At 39.5% G+C, this 21,826-nt stretch overlaps 1 protein-coding gene across 9 annotated transcripts in view; it reads left to right on the top strand.

Annotated features, from left to right (window-relative positions):
- SATB1 (SATB homeobox 1) overlaps positions 1 to 21,826 on the top strand; it is a 90,303-nt gene that overhangs the window by 10,983 nt on the left and 57,494 nt on the right. For 5 of the 9 annotated variants that reach the window (XM_048950610.1, XM_048950609.1, XM_048950608.1 and 2 more), the window contains exons 2-5: positions 10,765 to 11,000; positions 14,802 to 14,978; positions 15,847 to 15,973; positions 16,697 to 16,820. In XM_048950610.1, the coding sequence (XP_048806567.1) occupies positions 10,790 to 11,000; positions 14,802 to 14,978; positions 15,847 to 15,973; positions 16,697 to 16,820 (639 nt within the window). In that variant the 5' untranslated portion in view covers positions 10,765 to 10,789. Of the gene's footprint in view, positions 1 to 7,281; positions 7,916 to 8,007; positions 8,078 to 10,764; positions 11,001 to 14,035; positions 14,161 to 14,317; positions 14,539 to 14,801; positions 14,979 to 15,846; positions 15,974 to 16,696; positions 16,821 to 21,826 lie in introns of those variants that run through there. The other 4 variants (XM_048950605.1, XM_048950604.1, XM_048950612.1 and 1 more) reach the window with 4 other exon arrangements.

Below are 21,826 nucleotides of genomic sequence, written 5' to 3'. Positions count from 1 at the left end.
TTTTTCAGTTTTTATTCATGCTATCAGGTCAAAGAAAAAGATGGTTGTTTGTCCTGTTGATGAGATATTCTAATGTAACAGATCAATGCTGTTGGAGCACACAGTGCAAGCACCGGAACCCTAGCTGACAATGTTAGTCCTCCTGCAGTGCTAACCGCAATGGTTGAGATTATTTTCTGCCATACTGTGCAGTTTTGCTTGGGCTGTGTGAAATTCATCCTCACTCAAAAGTGTCAAAGTAAACTTCTGTCTTCTTAAAAACCTTTTTTTTTTTTTTCTTTCTGTCTGGGAAAGAAATGCAGTGGTTGGTGGTGATGGAAAAGGAGTCAGGAAAGAGAAGGGAAGCTGTGTCAATCAACAAACTGCAAACCACTTTGGAGATAACTTGGTGTAGCTTTGCTCTTAACAAGCCAAACCAATGGAAACACCACTCGTTTATATATCTGGGGCGGCATAGTTTACACGTCTTTAAATTAAGAGAACTTCTGTTCAGATATATCCCTAAATGCTTACCAACCAACTCTTCTAACAGGCAACAACTACATTCTAGACTCTTACCTAGGAATTATCTAGCGCTGTGATGATCAGGGCTTTAACAGGAACCATTCTCGTTTCATCTCCTCATGTCTCATATTAAATATCTTCTCCTGATTGGCATGAAAATTATACCTCTAGGGAAGAAATTTGGGAAATTAGTGACCCGCAGAACACATACTTACGACATAGGTAACTTCGCTGATCCTAAGATGCTGGCTTTCCTCCTTCCTTCCAGCTGTTTGATTGCATTTAAACAATTATAGAAAACTCCATTGCATTTTGTTGTTGTTGTTATTTCTATGTGAAGTAGTTTGCTGCAGTTGCCACATGGAAATTACAAGCATGACTCATCGAGGATCTACTCTACTGTTATGGATGGAAGAGGATACAGTCTAGAAAATGCTTTGAAAAAATAATTGAAGCTTGTTATTTGAGGTAGTCATAAAAATATTGGTTTATATTAAATACCATGGCGTTAGTGTTTGTGGAAGTTGTCATGCTGATATGCTTGGGGAGTGAACTCAGCTTATCCACAGAGCAGATAGAGATCGGGCAACTACAGAGTAAGAGTTATGTGATTAAGCCATTAATATTCATCACTGTAATATTTTATGGGAATGTGGACACCTGCCTACTGCAGTTTCAACCATCTAGACTCCTTGTGGCAGCAGGGTAGAAGAATTTCTGTTCTCATTGGCAGTCATGTTCACCCTTCACTTCCTCCCCATGCCAACGGTTTTGTTGGCTTTTCCTCCATAATTTTCTTCCAATAATTTGGCTTGTGTAGCAGAAATGGGCAAGTCAAAATGACTGTTGGGGCCATATCAGTATAAATATATGCATTTACTTCAGCTGTATCTTAGTCAGCATAGATACAGAGATACGAAAGGTGCTTATGCAAAATGGTGCAGTAGTTTGACTAAAAGCAATTTGTTTTACCCTAAACTGCATTTTGCATATTCCTGTTCAATCCTACTTTTAAAAGAAAATTCCATTATTGAAATACATTGCAGAAAATGGTTACAGGAGTAAACGAGCCTCGTCACATAGGCAATCAATAGGGAGATGTCTGTTTGTATATGATTTTACATATCTGCAAGCTGGCGGAGACATCCAACTACAAAATACTGCACCATGGGACACTGTGTAGATATCTGATACTTTCCAAGGGATTTGGGGTCCGTAAACTAATGAATGCACTACATGTAGCCATATATGTAGATTTTTCACCTCTGGCGAATATGGTAAGGATAATTTACTTCACTTAATAAGCAATTAAGTGCAGTTCAATACAGCTGACTACTGTAAGTTAAATATCCATTTTACAGAACTGTTTCAGGACACTGTATGTAAGAGAGCACAAATGAGAAGAAATTGCTCATGCAAAATGTGAGAGGGGACGACAGCTTGTGTGTGATGCCTCTCAGTACTATGAATTTCATTTCATAGCACTTTTGCTTTTTGACAGGCATACTCTCCGGGCTGGGGCAGGTTGCAGTGAAAAAAAAATCTAGGTTGGTGTGTAACTTCGGAGCTCAGCGTGGGGGATGTGGCTGAATGCTGTGATTCCCATCGGGGTGTACAGAGATCTTGGGTAGGGTGAAAGTTGTGACTGCCGCAGCCAGGTTGGCTGTAGGGTTTCATTGGTGTCAAGGCAAAACAGAGGGGAGGTTACTCTGAGGAGACTGAGAAGCAATTTCCATCAGAGGTGCAACACTTAGTAGGGTTTCAGGACTCAGTCTGCACCACAGCACCATTGTTCTGAGGCTTGCACAGATAGACATGGGAAAGGAAAGCAAGGATGCACCAGAACTCTTCCCCCTTAATACCTCTGTCTACCTCACTTAGCAATAAGGTGCAAACCACTAGGGTGCAAACTACCACACCCTTCAGAAAGCCAGGGACTGTTATTATCATCGCCTTGCTGTTTAGCAGTCACTGCTACTCACACATGTCACTTCACAGTGGGAAAAATACTGTTCAAATCATCAGCAAAGTGAATTTCTTGATGGTCCTACTGCTACAGCAATTCTCTGCATCACCTCCAGCATGGGCTGGAGCTGATGAATTACCCAAATGGCTGCAGAGTTGTCAGAAATACGTACATGCAAAACCCAATCAGCCTGATCTCCCCAAAGAAATCTGATAAAAGAGAATACACAGCCATACTGGTTTTGCTCTGCTGCCAGGTCCTTTCTGTTCACCTTGCCCAAGAGCCAAGCCTCAAGACATGGGCCCATATTTCCTTATTTATTTTAAACAAAAAAAGATTGGAATAGAGACCTTAGAAGGCACCGAGGCACCATGCCACAGCAGAGAACTTGTTTTGTTTTGCAGCCACTGAGACTGCTGCTCGACAGTTAATTCATTGTGGGGTTGAAGAACTGCAATCCAACTTCTAACTATTTGTCTTATTTCAGCATAACCTAGTGTGAGACACATCTACGTATAAAACATACAGTGCAGCAACTTTAGTAAGGGTTGATAAGCTTTATTAAGCATATATTTGTCCACCGTTTGTTGACTGGAAGCTATGAAAAAATATGATGTTACTCCTGCTGCATGTTTAAATGATTGCCTGCATACGTATCCATGACAATATCTATTCATCTTCTCTTCTTTATATATGTTTTTATTATAAATATCTTTGTTCTAATGGAACATTTTAATATCAAAGTTGACACAGTGAAGTGTAAATTAGAGTAGGTCAAATGAAAATCAGATATCTTTATCTTGAGTTTATTCCAAGTAGTTGGGTATTGATAAGAGAGATCTGATTGCTGCCTGTACGTCAGGACGCAGCAGCCCGCAGTTACCCATGCCTGCTGGTCAAAGCCTGCATTCCACGCTCCGCCTGCCAAGTCTGCGGCAAATAACTTTCCCAGACATAGGTGATATGCAGAAATTAAATTAATCCATGTTGCAGGGAGTTTACAGGGCTTAGCACATATATGCAGTTTCAAGAAGAGAGTGATTTTCTGTAATCGTTTATCTCAAGCATAGGAAGCATATGCATGATTATATAATTAACAGAATATTTGTTTGTCAGTGTTTGGTTAGTGTGCATAATAATATCATTATTAGGCCTTCTGTGCTCCTGTATTATCAGATTGTTATCTCCCTGCTCCTTTAATTCACCGTCTCTGCTTTTTAGATTAATCACTTTGCTAAACTCTGAACATTTTAAGGGCTTTTTGACCATGAAGGGAATGGTCTCTGACACCAAAGCAGAAGTTACTTTAGAGCAGATTCTAATCTTTTTGTTTTCTTGGTTGTTGTTATTGTCGTATCCGGTAATCACTTTTGTAGGGTGGTGCTCGAGTCCCTAATCTTGTTCCAAATCATTATTTTTAAATATCTGCTCTATTCTAACCAGCTCTGCATCACTCCAATTACCCTCACTGCCTCTTCTGTCCATTGCACCGCAGGCAGCAGTCGCCCAGCCCAAACCCCCTCTGCTTTCACGTTTTTCTTCCTCCGTGTTTGGTGCTGCTGCTGCTGCTGAAGATGACTGTACCAGGCTTTCCTGGAACAGATCAAAACTGATACAATGCTGATACTTTCCATTGTGCTTGTGAAGTTTTAATTCTTCAAGTTAACACTATCTTTCCTCCAAAGGCTCAGATATCTTGGGAAATAATTATTCTCTGTTTCTTTTTTCATTATTATTACTATTATTTATTTTTTTTAACATTCGATCTACCGTCTTGGAAAAAGATAGGTTTCTAAATAAACAGCCGCAAGGCATTTATCCCTTGATCACGTATTATGGAAGGTGTCATTGACATTTTCCCTTGTTTTTCTTTGTGAAACCTGTTTCTTGGTTGTTTTTTTTTTTTTTTTTTTTTGTTTTTTTGTTTTTTTGTTTTTTTTTTTTTCCTTTCAGCACTCTCGGTAGCAGTCTTAGTAACCTTTTTCAGGACATGCAACATCTGTACAACTTTTCATGTTTCCTATGCATTCCACCTCCACTTCTCTGCTTTGACTAACAGCATTATGTAACATTGTACTCATTTTTGTGCATTTCATTTCTCTGCTTCTGAGATTATAATCTATTTTGTGCCTTGCTAGATATGATAAATATTTCATGTATTTCACCCTATTACCAATTTCCTTTTCTCTCCATGCTGTCTGTGTTTATTTCAGTAAACATCAGTTTCTTTCTTTACCTAGCCCTGATACATTCCCTTTGTTTTATAGTAACGTGCGTAGTGATAATTTAGCTCTTTCTATATGTATTGATTTGTCTGTTCTTTGTGCAGAGGCCATGCTCTGTTCATCACCCTCCCCACTCCCCTCCACCTTTGCTCCTTCAATTTTGCATGTGCAGTTCACAAATTCTCTTAAGTTGATACCCTAATTATTCTGGCTGTGTGTCTGCTTGTGTAGCACAGTTCATCCCTTCTTTGCTTGATGATGCAACTCTCCTTTCCAGACACAGCCTAGGCAAACAGAGCGCAGTTTATCAATAAAGAAGTTTAATTTCCCCCTTATCTCGCGGCTTGTACAAACTTGTTGCGTTCAAGTTTGTCTAGTTGGGTTACTTTTTCCCGAGTGCATTGTGGGAAGCCCTACGACTGGCTGGCAGCTATTGATTTTGTCCCCACGTTACCATCTTCCGCGCTTTGCCCCCCTCCGTGGTTTCGACGGTGCCCGTCCCCTCCCGTCCGCGCTGCGGCGGCGGAGCCTCGGGGCCCGGCGGGGCGCTGCGGGGTGACCCCTCCGGACGTCTGGGGAGGGGAAAGGGGGCGGCGGGGGGATGGGGGTTCCGCTGTGCGTTAGCAGCGCGCCCGCCGCTGTTCCTTCAGCTCCGTCGGTATAAAGCTAGGAGGGGAAAGAGCAAACTTCCTGCCCCGCTCGCTCCCCCGCCCGCAGCCCCGCACTGCCGCCGTGCACCTGCCCACCGCACAGTTCCACGAGGCGGGGCGGGGGCCGCGCCGAGCACGCCGGCAGGATATTGTTCAGCCTTCACCCCCGCCCCTCCTCCTCTTCCTCCTCTCCCCCCCCTTCCCCGACGTTCTTCTCCCCCCACCTCCCGCCGCCGCAGGCCCCCATCTGCCGCCTGCGGGCGTTGCGCGGCGCTGCGCGCTGGGCATTGTGGCGGCGCGGCGCAGTAAGGGCCGCCTCACCCGCACCCAGCTGCCTGCAAATTCGTGCGCGCCCGGAAGCCGCACGCCCTCTTCCCTCGGCCCCCCCTGCCGCTCACCTACCGGCTTCCCCCCCCCCCCCCCGGTCCGGCCCAGCCCGGCCCGCTCCGCTCCCCGCTGCGGCCCCTCTGCTCTGCCCCCTACCCCCCTGCTTCCCGGCTCCCTTCCCCCACGCCTTCACCGCCGCCGCCTCCTCCTCCTCCTCCTGCTCCTCTGCCACTTTCTCTCTCCCTCCCAGGACGCGTCGGATGATCCGGGGCCGCCGGGGAAGGGCTCCGGGCAGCAGCAGGGAGGCTGCGTCGTCGTCGTCCTTCTCCTCCTCCTCCCGCTTTGGGGGCTGTGGAAAGAAAAGAAAAAAAAAAAAAAAAAAGAAAAAAAAAGAAAAAAAAAAAAAAAAAGAAGCCGGTGGTGGCCTCGGTGTTATTTTGTATTAAAATGAGGAGGAGGAAGAAGAAGCAGCGGCAGCGGCGGCAGCGAGCGGTAGCGGAGAGGAGGAGAGGCTGTGAGCAGGGGACGGCGGCGGCAGCAGCAGCAGGAGGAGGAGTAGTGATGAGTCAACTAATAATTTAATGGGGACAGAAACAGAGAGGGAGAGGGGGGGAGCGGAGCGAGCAGCTCCGGCCGGGGACACACACGCACACACACACGCACACACACAGATATCCGTGTAACATCCAGCAACAACACCGAACCGGCCTAAATCACCACCGTGCCCAGGCAGCCAGGGGAAGGGAGCACTAAAAAACAGAAAGGGAGGGAGACAAAAAAAAAAAAAAAAAAAAAAAAAAAAACAAAGCCAGCCATTATTATTCTTTTTCCATTATTATTGTGGTTGAGTATTTTTGTGTGTGTGTGTGTGCAGTTGTTTTTTTTTTTTGTTGTTGTTGTTGTTGTTGTTTTTTCTTTTTTTTTTTTTTTTTTGGCTGGTTTGGGTTTTGTTGTTCTTGGCTTTTTGCAATCTTTCTATTTGATATTTTCTCCCTCCCACCCCCCATCTTGCTAAGTAACTCTTCTCGGAGTTCCCAGATTTTGATTTTTATTTTATTATAATTATTTTTTCTTTTGCTTTGCAGACAGGGAGCCCGATTTATTTATTTATTTTTTTTAAAGCACTGATCTTTTCGTGATTTTTTTTTTAAATATTTTTATTATTATTATTATTATTTCCCATTCTCATTTCTCCCGGCTCTGGACTCGCAGGGAGTGCAACCTCGTCACTTTTTGTAGTGGTGCTGCTGGGTGCTTCCTTCCTCCCTCCGCGCTTTCTCTCCCTCCTCTCTCTTCGCTCCCCCCGCACCCACAGCAGCCCCCGGTAAATGAGAGGAGACAGGTCCTCCTCTCTGCATTTTTTTTTTTTCTTTCCTCCCGGGACCGCAAAGGCGAGATTAAAAGTGGCGTTTTAGTGTCTTTTTCCTGCGATTTTCTCGACACTTTTTTTTTTTTTTTTTTCCTCTTTTCTTTCTTTCTTTTTTCTTTTTTTTAATCTCCAGTAGCGATCTGCGAGGCTGAGGTTTCCGCAGAAAGTTTGGGGGCTGTTACGGTGTGTATTTCTGCGGAGGGGGAGGGGAGCGGGCTCCTTCTGTGTGTGCTGCTCCTCTGGGTGCCTATTGGAGAATAATAGTGTAAGTGACAACCTAGAAGTAGACTTTCTGCTCTTCACACTGGATAGAAAAGCTGCCTTTTTTTTTTTTTTTTTTTTTGGCTTTGATTTTTTTTTTTTTTTTTCCCCTCCTAATACCCCCCTCTCTCACTTGCATTGGTTTTATTTTTGAAAGGACAGCCAGACTTAAGTCACCTCCCACCTCCATTTAAACCTGCTACTTTATTTTTATTTTTATTTTTTATTCTGAATTTTGAGCACTTGTCTGATCAATTGCTCTTCAGCTCCTTCCTCTGCCGCTCTCTCAAAAGATATTTAATATAGATTTTTTTTTTTTTTTTTTTTTTTTTTTTGTCCATTGCCATTTTTGCTCATGGCTACTCTGTTTCTCGCTACCTATTTTTGCCCCTCCCCGCCTAAAGGAAAATAGCAACAAGAAAACAAGAGAAAAAAACAACAACAAAAAAAGAATATTAGGGGAAGTAGCCCTCAGGTCTGCTGCCCCCCGCACCCCCCAGAAAGGGGGGACCTAGGAAAACATCACTCTCGAACTTCTTCCTCCTCAAGAGCTCGGGCTGCAAAGGAAACCTCCTTTGTTTTTGTTATTTATATGCTGTCAAGTTTTGAAGTGGTGAGTTTCGGGTCGGTTTTGCTAATTTCACTCCGAAAACTGCAGTGTTTCTGTTTCTAGATAAGTACTTTGCTTCTTTGTCTCTTTAAAAGGTCACAGCGAAAGCTTGGCCTGGATCGCGAGAGCCATATGGAACGGATAAGTGCGGAGCCTCTCTCAAATGTGATTATGGGGTTTTATGGGGGAGGGAGGGAAGAGGAGGGGAAACGAATGGGGAGGGGGCTGGTTCGGGAGGAGAAAAAGAACCGGGAGAATAGCGTCGCGACAAAAGGGGACCCCGGCCGGTTCCCATTCAGAAATTGCGCGGTGTGCCCGGGCGCTGGGAAACCGTGCCTCGAAAATGTGCTCGGCCCCGAACGCCCGTGCTGAGAACTTGTAGTTGGGAGAGATGCCTGAATGCGAGAGCCGGGGACAGTCGGCCTGGCAGCGGAGCGGAGAATAGTTGCTCCCTGCAGCCCTCTCCCTGGGCAGGCCCCGCTGGTTGGTGCTCATCACTATTCCACGCTGAGGTTTCAGTGAACTTTAGCCTTGGGCATGGAGTTTAAATGAGTAAATTAGGTGTTTTATGTGCATGTAATTTTGCTTTGTAACATAAAGCTTTTTACAAGATGACTAAGCGGGGAAAGGATGCCGATGGGTGGGTATTCCAAGGCCGAGTGAAATGACCCATTTGGTGGTTGGGTTGCAGTCAGGGCAGTAACTGAGCGGTGATCTATCACTTTTATGCACTGTACATGATGGAGTGCGATTCTGACTCATGATGACTAGATACTTTTTGTAGCAAAGAGCTTCGGTGCATTAGAGTACTTCCCAAGTTGCCAAAAGTGATGAGGATTTTCTTATGTGAAGCTTTTTTTTGTTTGTTTGTTTATTGTCCTTCCCCTTTTATTTTTATTTTTTAATTTTAATCCTCTTATTCTTGAGAAGGACCAGAAAAGCAGCTCTGTAGCACGTCAGCATCGTCAGAAATGTCAGAAGATGTTAAGGGTTTGGGACTGTAATTCTCTCCTTGGACTGCAGTTAACACAGTAAAAAAGGAATACTCATCCCAAAGCGGCTAAAATAAGCATGTTTTCCGTTAATGAAACATGCGACCTAAAGCAGATGGGATCAAGATGAATGGGAAACCTTAGTGTGTCACCTTAGAGTGTGAGGAAAAATAATGATTTTCTAAACTTTGGCTGTTCTCTGGCATTCTTTAGGTTGTTTGTAAACGTTCAGATTAATATATTACCTCCTTCTTCGCTCTATCGGGAAAAGCAATGCAGTGTTCACACGACAAAAAGCAACTTATAGAATTGTCATTGCCGTATATATCAATGACATAGAATAGCATATATGAAAAATTTCCGAGACGTTTATGCTTTAATAGCTTTGCGATGAAATGTGCGGAAAATGTGCTGAATTACTAGGCAACTGAAAGAAAGTAGCAATTATCAGATTCACACCAGTCTTTCTGAACAGAACTTCCCCAGTATTAGTAGTTGCACTCAGTAATGTAAAAACTAGTTCATAAATTAATGTCTAGTCACCTGTCCTTAGTGATTATCTTATACGCATGGCGTAATTGTCAGCGCAGTCACTCCTTTCTCTGTCAGAGAAAGGCAGGGTAAAATCCCTGACAATCATAGCAGTATTGATGAATGAAATCATAACCTGAAAGATGTCTCGCTTGTCAGCAATTGATGGCCCCTATACTTGGTAAAATAGATTCTGATGAGTGGCAAAAATCCTCAAAACCTGCTGCGTTATGTTCTAGGCGTTGGGGATTTTTAGTGACTTAGCTGGAATTGTTACTCATGGACTGTGGTTTCGAAAGTTTGTGAAAAGAGAAATACAGGCAAGCTAACATACGCCTTCTTGTAATTTGTTATTGAAATTACTTCCGAATTTGGGTTTTGTATATTTGTGCGAGCAGGTAATTTCACATCACCAACAGATTCTTTATATTTAAGGCTTTCAAAAGTTCTGTCGAAATTGTGATTTTTTTTTTTTTTTTTTTTTTTTTTTTCAGCACTGTGCTTTGTGAGATGCTGCCTTTCTTCCTCTTAGTTTTAAAAAAATTGAAAATAAGAGACTGCTCTATTTAACAGTGAAAGCCTAATGCCTTAAGAATTCTTCATATGCTTATCTTAAACTTTGCAGAAGTTGTTGAACTTTCCTAAAAAAATCAATCGGGCAACTCAAAGCAACCGCCTCTCATCGCTGTTTTCTGAAGTTAAATGTTAAATTCTCTTCTAGTTTTTATTTTTAAAGTGTGGGAGTGAAGTTGTAAATGGACAATGTTCTACTTCACTAATAAATCTGTTGCTTCCTCAGCTAAAGTTTGAACAATCTCTCTATTGTTGTGCATCCATTTTTTTTATCAAGTAGATTAAGTACAGTTTCACTGGAATCTTTTTCTTTCTCTGTCTCTCCCTCTCGTTTTTTGTAACACAATAAAACCACCCAGGATTAATAACAAATCTTCCTATGCGATTTGTAACAATAGCTGTGTTGGAGCATGTATCTTGACAAACGTCATCATTTCTATGAGTCTTAGTCTCTGCCAGATTTATAAGAATATTTGGGAAGGTTTTGTTAAAGAGGTACTCTAGTTGGCTTTTAAAAAATAATTCCATTGGATTATGGTGATTAATTTCTCTATAAACTAGGGTCATTTTTTTTGGAGAAGTTTGTTGGTTTGTTTCTGTTTTTGTTTTTTTAAGGCATCTTCTGCCTTGTTTAAAATAGTTATTTGCTCTTCCTTATAGGCTTATGATGCATATACATCTCTGTACATGTGCAGGCTGTATACGTATACATATGCGCACACGTGTACAACATATATTTTTTTTGAATCATGGCAGGTGATCTTTAGAGGCGGGACTGAGTATGGATCATTTGAACGAGGCAACTCAGGGGAAAGAACATTCAGAAATGTCTAACAATGTAAGCGATCCGAAGGGTCCACCAGCCAAAATTGCGCGCTTGGAACAGAATGGGAGCCCATTAGGAAGAGGAAGACTTGGAAGTACAGGAACTAAAATGCAAGGAGTGCCTTTAAAACACTCTGGACACCTGATGAAAACTAATATTAGAAAAGGTAACACTTTTTTTAATTCTGCATTTGAGAAATATGAATTATAATATTTGTGGGGGGAAGCATACTTTTGTAGATTCTACTTCATTTGTATTTCAGGATTAAATCTCCATTCTAAAATACTATATATTCCCAACTCTGATATAAATCACATTTGGGAAATGTAAGCTTTATGCTTGGGTGGAGCATCTTGCTTTACAGGGTGGAGTCTGATTTTTGCTAAGGTAAAGGCTAGCTGTCCTGATTAAAGCAAATTCCTACATTGAAATAGAAGTAATATAATGCGTTAATTCTTAGAGTACGTGTTGGGCTCAGAAATGCAGAAATCTGTACGAATAAAAACTGAACCCCCAAAACAAATTCTCGCCTTTCCTCTGAATTATGGTACAATCTTGGGAGGATAGCAGTATTTCCGTAACAGTTGGAAGTTTCTCTTTTTTTAAAAAAGCAAGTGTGGAAATCTTGAGGTATCACATTGGAAAAGTCATTTATGATGTCAATCTTCACAGTTTATTTTCTTAAGTACAATTCATTATTGAACAATGAACAACTTGGGTGTCATATTTTTCAGTGGCTGGTTTGCTGTAATTAGACATTTACACAAGGATAAGACACGTTTAGAATCACTGTTGTTTGTATGTGAATGGCTTTTGTTTGCCTTAAAAATACTTTCAGTGAACAAAAATCTATAAATTTCGCATACTGAAATATATAACCCCTTTTTTGACCACATTCTGCAGGCTTGCTAATTTAAATAGAAACATGCTGTATGTAATTTTGCATTTGTATTAAAGCAGCCTTTACTTTTGTACAATTGGTATATGTTTATAATCCAGATTTTTCTTGCGTTTGCTAAGCTAAGTGAAAAATGCAACCAAGACTATTAAACGCACAAAGTTAGAAGGCAGAGGAATTTCATTGTGTCTGATGCATAACATTTATCGTACAATCATTTATTTTTTTCCTCGCTTTGGCGAAAACAAAGAATATATTGATCCTGAGATGAACAGACACAGCAGTCCGTATTGTTAGATCTTTATCTATTAAAAATGGCAAAACAGCACTTCAGCAAATTCTTTGGCCTCTGCTCATGATTACCCTATTTATTGATTGTTTGCCAAGAATGTACGCATCTTAAGAAAGCCAGGGTAAGAGCATTAAAAATATAATTTATTACGGCTTTTCAAGCAGAGTGCATTAATATTGTACAGTGAAGCAGTGGGGCTATATAAAAAGGACTTTCTGACGCCTGCAAACATATAAGTTCCATAAATTCCTAAATAGGAGATTTCAGCTGTCTCTGGTATTATGTGATATTTGCACAGCAAACTTTAATGCCAGGACAGTTTTAGACAAGGATTCTACAGACTTCACTGCTCCTTATGGTAGACGTGCTGTTTACACAGACTCATAAACCTTCAGCAAAAGCTCTAACACTGCTTTCAGGTTTAAATCATGCTGTATTTTTAGCAGCGAGCACTGACCAGTGCTCTCCCCTTTAATACTAGAAGGTTATGGAGTTGCTGCAATTGGAGGTCTTGCCAAGTACTAGCAGGAGAGATCAGCCAGCTAAGGTTGTGCTCTCCTGTACAACATTTTTCACATTAACAGAAGGACACGAGTGACAGTTTGCTAAAAGATTTAGTAGCTTGATTTGTAGTCAGATGAGACCTGTGTCGCGCTACCAGGATCCACCTCTGATAATCTATGCTGGACATAGGAATTTGGCCAGGAGCTTCTCCTGTGCTGTTTAAAGTACATTTTTTCAGAATACTCTAAGTCCTGCATACATGTCAAAAAGTGTGCTGCACACAATGCAGTACCTGTGCATTGCTAGCTTTATCTAATCATAAGCTGATTTGTAGCAACTGATAAGGAAAAGGACAAATCTGTCTCGGCTGTTTTTGATTGTGTATGCCCTGTTTGCTAAAATTAAGCTTTGTTTACTTTTTATCTTCAGGTATTAGCAGTGAAACTACTTAAGAATTTTGAGTCCTTTCTTTCAGTCAGATGTTAGTAGGTGAAACATCAATTGTGAGAGTGTGAAGGGGGGAGGGAGAGGAAAGAACCAAAACCTTTTTGCAGATGAAGTACGTGTGTATGTTTTGGAAAGCTCTCTACAGCTTAATTAAAAGCAATGAAGAAATCACCAGTTTGCATGTACTGCTTTTGCTTTGGTCTTTTTTCCTTTCCTGACCAGTCTCAGTGAGATTAAAAAAAAAAAAAAAAAGACAAACAAACAACAAAAAACACACAAAAACCCAAAAAAACTCTCCTTCCTGCACTGCCTAAATATTGGCAAGCTTTTAGTCCTGTCTTTCATGCTGAGCCTATTGGGCAAATTGGAGTGAGTTTGTGAGCTTTTCCTGCAAGCCTAAAGGGGTTTGTTTGCCAGAGATTGACTCTCTGGTGAGCAGATGTAGTTTAAATATACAAGCTTAAAAGGTATCTTTTTTTACTGTGATTTCTTGCTGTATGTTAGAGCACAAATCAACAGACGTGATCTTAAAGCATTTCTGTTGTCAACAGTAAATCTCCTCTCTCAGCTGCAGGATGCCTTGTGCACCAGAGCAGGTTAGGAGGCTCTGTCAGTCTAGAGGGCAGTGGTTATAGAGGCATTAACATTGTAGGACTAATTGGAGTTCCTGGGTGCCCTGTTAAAATAACCCTTGTCATCATTTATGCTAAAGATGATACCCCTCTGGCAGGCTGCCATAAGGCGGTTCGGTACATCTGCTTTTAACCCTTTCGTTTTCTGTCTCTGGGAGATTCTATCCTGGGACAGGGCTGAACCTGAGGCAGTGGGATAAGGTGTCCTTTATTGGCCGTGGGTGGGGGGTGGTTTTCTCCAAGTCTGGAAATCTGGCTGCTGGGAGGGACGTCGTCTTCCCTAAAACAGCCTGGGTTGTTGGTTAGTAATTCTGCCTGTTGTCTAGAGGGAATTTTAAAAATAATAAAATAAAATAAAAAAAAAAAAAAAAAAAAAGGGGGGGAAAGAGGCTGTTTGCTTAATATTTAGAGCAGAGGCAGAGGGAAGGGTCTGTCATGAGATGCTACGGAACTGGAAATTAGTAATTGGTTTCAGGCATACCGAAATAGCAGTGAATACCAGGAATGTTGAATGCGCGTATATGAAGCAACAGAAAAAAAGCTCAAACTGCAGGTATGCTCCTTAAAATGGCATTGAAATCATGATTTGTTTCTTAAAGATGTGAGTGAAAGTGGTGCTCAAGTGTACTCAATGAATGAGGCATGAATTAGCGTTAACTTTTGCCTTGTTTCCTCGGGTGCCCTTTTCAGAGTGAATGTATAACATGCGAGGTGATTTGTTGTCGATGCTGAAGGTAATGAAATATTTTTGGCAGAACTGAGAAAATTTTAGTGTTAACGAACAAAATTATGTGGCTGGTACTAAAATGGCTCACACTGAAGACATCTGCAGTGTGTATTTAGGTTCTCGTGCTGCCTGCTACTCACAACAAATCAGGCAGGACAGAGAGAATCAACTTCTCTTCAGTTAACCTTGTGATTCCTATAACAGGTAATTCTTTCATCTGTATCCCATCGAGGAAGATAAATTTGCATTTCTGCTTTTCATAGAGAGCGATGTTTTGCAGAACTTTATCTTTTTGAAGGAGGTTGAAGGGAAAGGACTCCGGGAATATGTTTATCAAATATTTGTGATGATTCCTGATGCCTCATCTGCCTGTTCATACAGGTTTTATTTACATAACGCTTTGTAGACCCACATACTCTACTATTACTTCAGTTTAATACATGAAATTTATTTTTTTTTTTTTACAGGAAGTATGCTTCCAGTTTTCTGTGTAGTGGAACATTATGAAAATGCCATTGAGTACGATTCTAAGGAGGAGCATGCAGAATTTGTGCTGGTGAGGAAGGACATGCTGTTCAACCAACTGATCGAAATGGCATTGCTATCCCTTGGATATTCTCACAGCTCTGCTGCCCAAGCTAAAGGTAAATAAGGTGATGAAATTGTACAATGAATTGTGTTAGAGGGGCTCTAGGGAAAAGCAGGATTTCTTTCAGGAATGAGATGCAAGTTTCACTTGTTAAACTTCTAGCAGATTCTATCTTCATCTTTTTGTTTCTTTCCTTAATGTATTTTTTTGTTTAGTTAATGCATAGTTTGTTCATGTGGAATATTGAGGTGGAGTCTTCTTTCTTTCTTTCTTTTTTCTTTCTTTCTTCTTTTTTTTTTTTTTTTTTTTTTTTTTTTTTTTTTAAGAAAAAAAGACTTCAACTGAATCATTAGTATGCTTATTGACCTTAATAATCTGCTCCACTGAGGATCCACAAGGAAGTGTAAAGCATATTTGAGCAGATGGACTGTTGAGAGTCAACTTGCATTTATGACTGAATATTCAGCTCTGTTTCTTTTATTTTGTTCATTGTCATTTTATAGACTGCAAAGTACGATTATTATTTTCAACTCAGTCCTTGCAAAATCCTTTATAATTTATTAAGACTGGGAGCTATTATATCATGTCCTATTGAATTCATGGGTACTTGAGAAAAATATGCTTCTATACATATTAAAAGGTTCTCTACTGTAATGCATTTCTATAATTTCATAATATAGATAAAAAAACATCCATGGTGATGTTCAAGTGGGGTTGAATTTTGGGGAGCTGCTTTTCGGATGATCTATTGTGCCAGATTTCCAAGGCTAGAAACAAAAGTGATGACCTTATTAAAATTAGATATTTCTTCTTGCTCCTAAGAATTAACGGGTAAATAACTTTTTTTTTTTTCTTTCCTTCTTGCCCTCCCTCCCCTTCAATAAATAAATAAATAAATATGTATATTTATATGTATCCCACAGGGCTTATCCAGGTTGGAAAGTGGAATCCAGTTCCACTTTCCTATGTGACAGATGCCCCTGATGCTACAGTAGCAGACATGCTGCAAGATGTGTATCATGTGGTCACACTGAAAATCCAGTTACACAGGTAAGTTGAATACCAGCTCTGGGAAGTGAACTGTTACTTTCTGCTCTTCTGGTTAGTGTTGCTTGTATTTAACTCCCGCTGCGCTGTGTGCTCTAAGTACAAAGGCTTATCTAAATTCCCTTTTAGTTACCCTAATTCTTTAACTTACAGCATACTATTGCAGAAAACTTTTATAGCTCTGATACATAGATTTTCTTTGGATATCTCATTAAAACTATATTGCATTTTAGTCAATTAAATGATGCATTACAAGAAGGCATTTTACATAAAGTTTACTTAAGAGAAAAATATTTTTGCATATCATGAACAGTACCATCTGTGTGCATTTTGTAAAAGAATGACTTGCTCACACTTATTGTTGCTGTCTAGCTTCTTAAATTTCGTGGCAACAAAAAAAGAGAAAATGGTTAATATATTAATGCTTTTCATGATCAGTCGTGAGAAAGCATTACACCTTAAATTGTTTTACCAAGCGCATCAGAGCAGGAAGGTAGAAGTAACATGAAAAAATAGTCGCCACATGCAGCTGATGTATAATTCATGCATCAATACAGCAGATGTGTTGTATAAAGTAATTAACTAATCGGAACAATCAGGAGACCGAGAGCAATCTCCAGATGCATCTGCTTGATGCGCAAAATGAAATCTGTCTGTCTTAAAGGAATGTTCTGCAGCAGGATGCAATCTTGTAATAATCCCTTTTCTAATCTGTGTTTCAAATAGTTGCCCTAAACTAGAAGACTTGCCTCCTGAACAGTGGTCTCACACGACAGTAAGAAATGCTCTGAAGGACTTACTGAAGGATATGAACCAGAGTTCATTGGCCAAGGAATGTCCCCTTTCACAGGTACTTAGCATAACATGTAATAAATAATAAAGCACTATCGGCAACACTGATGTGAGATTTGAGATTTCTACAGACTGCAGCAAGTAGTATCTGTGGAGCGAATCTGCCAAAAATGCAAATTCGTTTGACCACTTCATGATCTTTATAAATATGCTTGATTCATTTTGAACATAGTCTTACAACGTTTCCCATGGGGAGTCGTGAAAGGCTGTTTACACCACACTGAAATTGTCTCACAGCAAACTGGATTTTAACTGTTTTTTTGTCTTCAGTCTTTGAACTGCTTTGATGTAACTACTTTTTTCAAGCACATGTGTTCAAGATGTTAAAAGACTCTCTACTTACTGCTGTCAAAAGTACTACTGAATCTGAATGCTTGTTAGATAACCTGCAATAGTTTTAAATGCTAATTCATAAAATGAGACAGTCGTTGGCATGCTGTATAAGAGGGAAATAAAAAATAAAGCTCCTTGGATGACTTGTTGTTGTTGCAAACAACCAAAGGAAAATCAGCCATTTATTAGTTCTAATCAAAATAGACCTAAACAAAAAATGAAATATCTACTTATGCGTTGTTAAATATTGAACCAATGCTTCCTTAAAGCTTTATTCATATTCTTGTTTTTTGTCATTGTTTTGTCAAATTGCCATGAGGGAGCAACTCCTTTTTCTACGCAGTATGGAAGCCAGTGATACTGTGGTGGGAACTTTGTTTTTACTGTTACCGTTTAGATTTTAAATTGTACCTTGTTGTGGTGCAGTAGAGAATTTCAACTACATGATACAAATTGTGGTAGGGAGAGGAAAAAGGAAGTGAAGTTATTTTTATGGAGATTTTATTTCTTTTGCTCGGAATATTGGAGTTGTCGTTTCTGAAAGACTTCAGTTAATCTATAGAGGACTTGACTCTCTGTTTTTTCCAGCAGATATACTAGCAGGCTGTTTTCCCATCACTCTCTTTTCCCCTATGGTTAGATTGTTTTCAGTGATGTGGCTCCAATATAGAAAGTTTTGAAGTGGAAATAATCAAAATTATCTTCACTGGTTGCAAACCATTCTAGTGATACGTCTGCAAAGTTATCTTGCTCATACCTATTATAAAAGCATGTGAGCTTTTGCACTTCTATCTCACAGTGTCTGCATGTAATTTGGTATTTTTCTCAATTTTGGTATTCTAGGGTTAATTTTTACTTTAGACTGATGGAAAGCCAGTAAATTGTGTAGAGATGGAATATTTCATGCATATGTTGGCATGTGTTTCATGTAGAAAACTTATGTATCTATGCAGATGATGCCCTTATAAAACAGAAGAACAGTTTTTGAAAGAAATGCTTTGTTCATGACAGTATCACGCTATTGGAGAGAATTCAATAATTACTATTTTAAAAAATAATTTTAAAAATATTTCTTAATATCATAATTTTAATGGACAAAAACTACCTTGCCTAATAACTATACTTGAAGACAGCATCTGAAATTACCAGAACCACAAATTACAGGATGCTGATTTGAGGATGTTTGTGTATTATTTTGCACTCTTTTTTTTTTGTTTTGTGTATGCGTGCAAAAGAATGTATTTAAAGATGTGAGGTCTTTTTTTTTTCTCTGCTGTTTGAAGCATGGTTAGTATTTTTATCATCTGTTTATCTCTACTGGTGCTGCAGTGGTTGGATTTCTTAGGAATTTAAGTTGTTCTCTTTTTTTTTTTTTTTTTTTTGGTAGTCCATTTCTTTAAAGATCTGTCACGTTAAATTAAAATACATTTATTTTGTCTTAATAATAATTTTTTTTTTTTTTTTTTTTTTTTTTTGAAGAATAAATGCTTGGTCAAAAGTCCATCAGTTGATCTAAATCTTCCTGTTTCCCTCTGGGAAGATGTGGTCCAACAGTGTCTTTTTCAGATGACTAAATTGATGTGAATGTTTCCTGTATTTTCCTAACCAATAACTAATTGTATATTTTTCCTACAAAGGCAGGTTTAAAAATGCCTGTTTTATTAAATATATTCAAGTTTGTGAATTGCCCGCAGTTCTGTGCTGCTCTATCAGAGGTGAGAAGCACAAGGTGGAGGGCAGTGAGTTCTTAGAGGATTTGTCAAAATGCCAGCATTAGATTCTTGTAAGAGAAGACTAGTGGTCTCTCCTCATGTGTACATGGGCATAGATAATGCCATATGAAGTGCTTCATCACAAATGCAAACTAGTGCAATGGCACTGTACCATAAGTTATTAACACTGTTATGGATATAATTTATTAACCACAGAAAAATGACTTAAAGTAGAAATGAGATTAGTTATCATTTTCTGTCACTGTCATTAGCAGTACCTCGTTTTGTGTAGGTATGAATGGGTTTGTTGGAGAGTATGTAAGCTGGTGTGCTCATTGCGTGGCATTTGCGGAGCCCAGTTTAAGCATGAAAGACAAAGTCACCATTCTCACTTAGAATTATTTGTTTTCTTAATTCACCTTGCATTTTTATATTAGAAAATTGCCCTTTTTATGTAGAATATTGATAATCTACGAAGTACAAAAATTTTGAGCAAAATATTTTTCTAGCACAGACATATTAAATGTCTTGAATACACAGCAACAAGGAAACCTCTAGAAAGCTTAATGCCAAATTCTACTTGAGTGATTTTTTTTAATTATTTTTTTCCCATTTTTTTTCATGTTACACTAAAACCTTGGGATGTATAGATATAAACACTTCATGCCTTCCTCAGTAAAATACCACTATGACTCTTCCATTAGGAGCGCTGAATAGACAGGCTCCATTGAAGTTACTTCAGCTGTTTCATTCTGAGGCTGCCATGACCACCCTGTGATGGTCATGTTTACCACTTGCTGTAGGAGCCCACATGATAGGAAATCCCCATTGACTTGAATTGGAGTCCTTGAGAAAGGCTGAAGCAAATGCACAGCTCTCAGCTGCCGTAAAATTGAGAGCGTAAGTCAGGAGACATTTTATTTTATTTATTTTTTTGGGGGGAAAACAAAGTAGAAAAGTGCTACAGATTTGTCATGGAAAAGCTGAATCTTTTCTGGATTATGTGCTGCAGTGTGTTTTGCTGCTTTTCCTCAGATTTATAGATTTTTTTGCTAAAGACTACCAGCACATGCTAGTGCTGAGTGAAAGACTTCCTGTGTTTGATATGCATGGCTAGCTTTGTTTCTGCTTCCTTTCCAGATCTCTTTTGAAGGGGAAAGGCAACTTGGAATTTAATCCAGGGCTCTGTTTCGGGCCATCTTATGCATTCCGTTAAACCTGTACATCTCATGAGGGGCTAAGATCTTGTATCCCTCTTGTTTTTGTTCTCTAGCCTCTAAAGAGTTATACAGAAGTTGTTCTACCGTCAATTTTTATTTTTGGCCCCTTACAGTGAAGCTGTGTTCTACCTCAGTCTTTTTGGAGCTGCTCTTATGTGATCAGGCATGTTGCACTTATTTAATGATACTCCTACCATCTCTCTGTTCAGCTTTAGTTCTAATATTTTTGAACTTTTCACAGTTTTGCTCCATTTTGGGTTTTGGAGCTGAAGTCTCCTATTACTACTACAGCTAAAATAACTGAAATACTACAGACCCTGTCTATGCTGTTATTAATAAGGGTTTTTTTGGGTTCATTATTATTTTACTGACTTATCTTTCTCTCTCTCTTTCTCTTTATGTGTGTATGCGTTCATGTATATACACGCATGCACACAAAAAATTGGAAGTTAATTTGATAATTCTGGAACAAACTTGCTTTTGGTGTGATTTTGAAGATTTTGATGTACCCCTTATCTTGAGTTCCTGTCACCTTTCCAAAGGAGGGAGATAACAATTCATCTACCAAACAAGAGATTGTAGAGATTAATTAGTATCTGGGTAGCGCTTTTAGAATATGGCTGTGATCAAATGACATTGACTTTTCAACTGATATTATCTTACTCCTTTTTTTTTTTTTTTTCTACAAAAAGATTTTCAGGATGATTGCTGTCAGTATTGCTAACAGGTTTGAGATTTTCACTTCTTTGTTTTATCAAAACCTTGTAAAAGTACTTGTGAGGGAAGGTACACTAGTCTTCCCTCATAACGTCCCAAAACACAAAGTTCATTTTTGCTTTTCTTTTTTTCTTCTATCTTGCACGTCCTTTGAAATTCCCCATACCTAGCCTAACTCTCAAGGCAACAATAGCCAATACATTATGGAAGAGAAATTCCAGGACTGATGTATAGTAAAATCTCATAGATAAATATTTTTAATATAGTTGGAGACATGAATATTTCCGTGGAATATATCCAAAGTCTGTGATACCTATGTGCACAGTAATTTATACATATAGTTTTATTCTTTATTTTGAAAATGTTTATGTGTTGTAATCATTTTCCCCTCTCCCCCCCCAGTGTCTTTTACATAATTCTGCAGTAAATGATCAGGGAGGGATATATTCTGTAAAATGCATGCACCCACAGAACAAGTACTGGTATGATACTGAAGTCTGAATAGTTCTGTACTTGTGATAAATATAGACATCTTGACTGCATTTTGAGCAAAATTCCATCCTGTAGTGAATGATTGCAGACATATGACATGGGCACGATATATATCACATACCTTGCTCTTTGTTCTGATATCCTGCCCTGAATTTGCATGCTGTTTTATGCAGATATCATGCAGGCTTTATGTGATCTGGCAGGCATGCCAGGAAGAAATCTTGCTCGCAACATCGGTGTTTCTCAGTTTACCTGATCTGAGTGTACCTGGCGGTCAAAGCAAACAAGCAGCATGATAGAGATATGGAAATCCTCTCACCTTTCCTGGCTGCTTTTCTAACAATCTGAACATCCACCCCCATCACAAACCAAAAAAGTTGCTGTTACTAAAATTAAAATTTCCAGACCTATAAATAACCAAGGAATGAGCTATTGAGAATTGCCAAAATCTGTATGCTTTGTGAGCATTTTTTATTTCTTTCTTCACAAAACTGAAAGGTGGTTTCTGCCCTCCCCTTTCAATTTTGCCT

This window comes from Lagopus muta, chromosome 7, assembly GCF_023343835.1.
Source record: "Lagopus muta isolate bLagMut1 chromosome 7, bLagMut1 primary, whole genome shotgun sequence".
NCBI classification, from domain to species: Eukaryota; Metazoa; Chordata; class Aves; order Galliformes; family Phasianidae; genus Lagopus; species Lagopus muta.
Note: the sequence above shows the minus strand (reverse complement) of the source record. Positions and strands in the feature narration are given on the sequence as shown.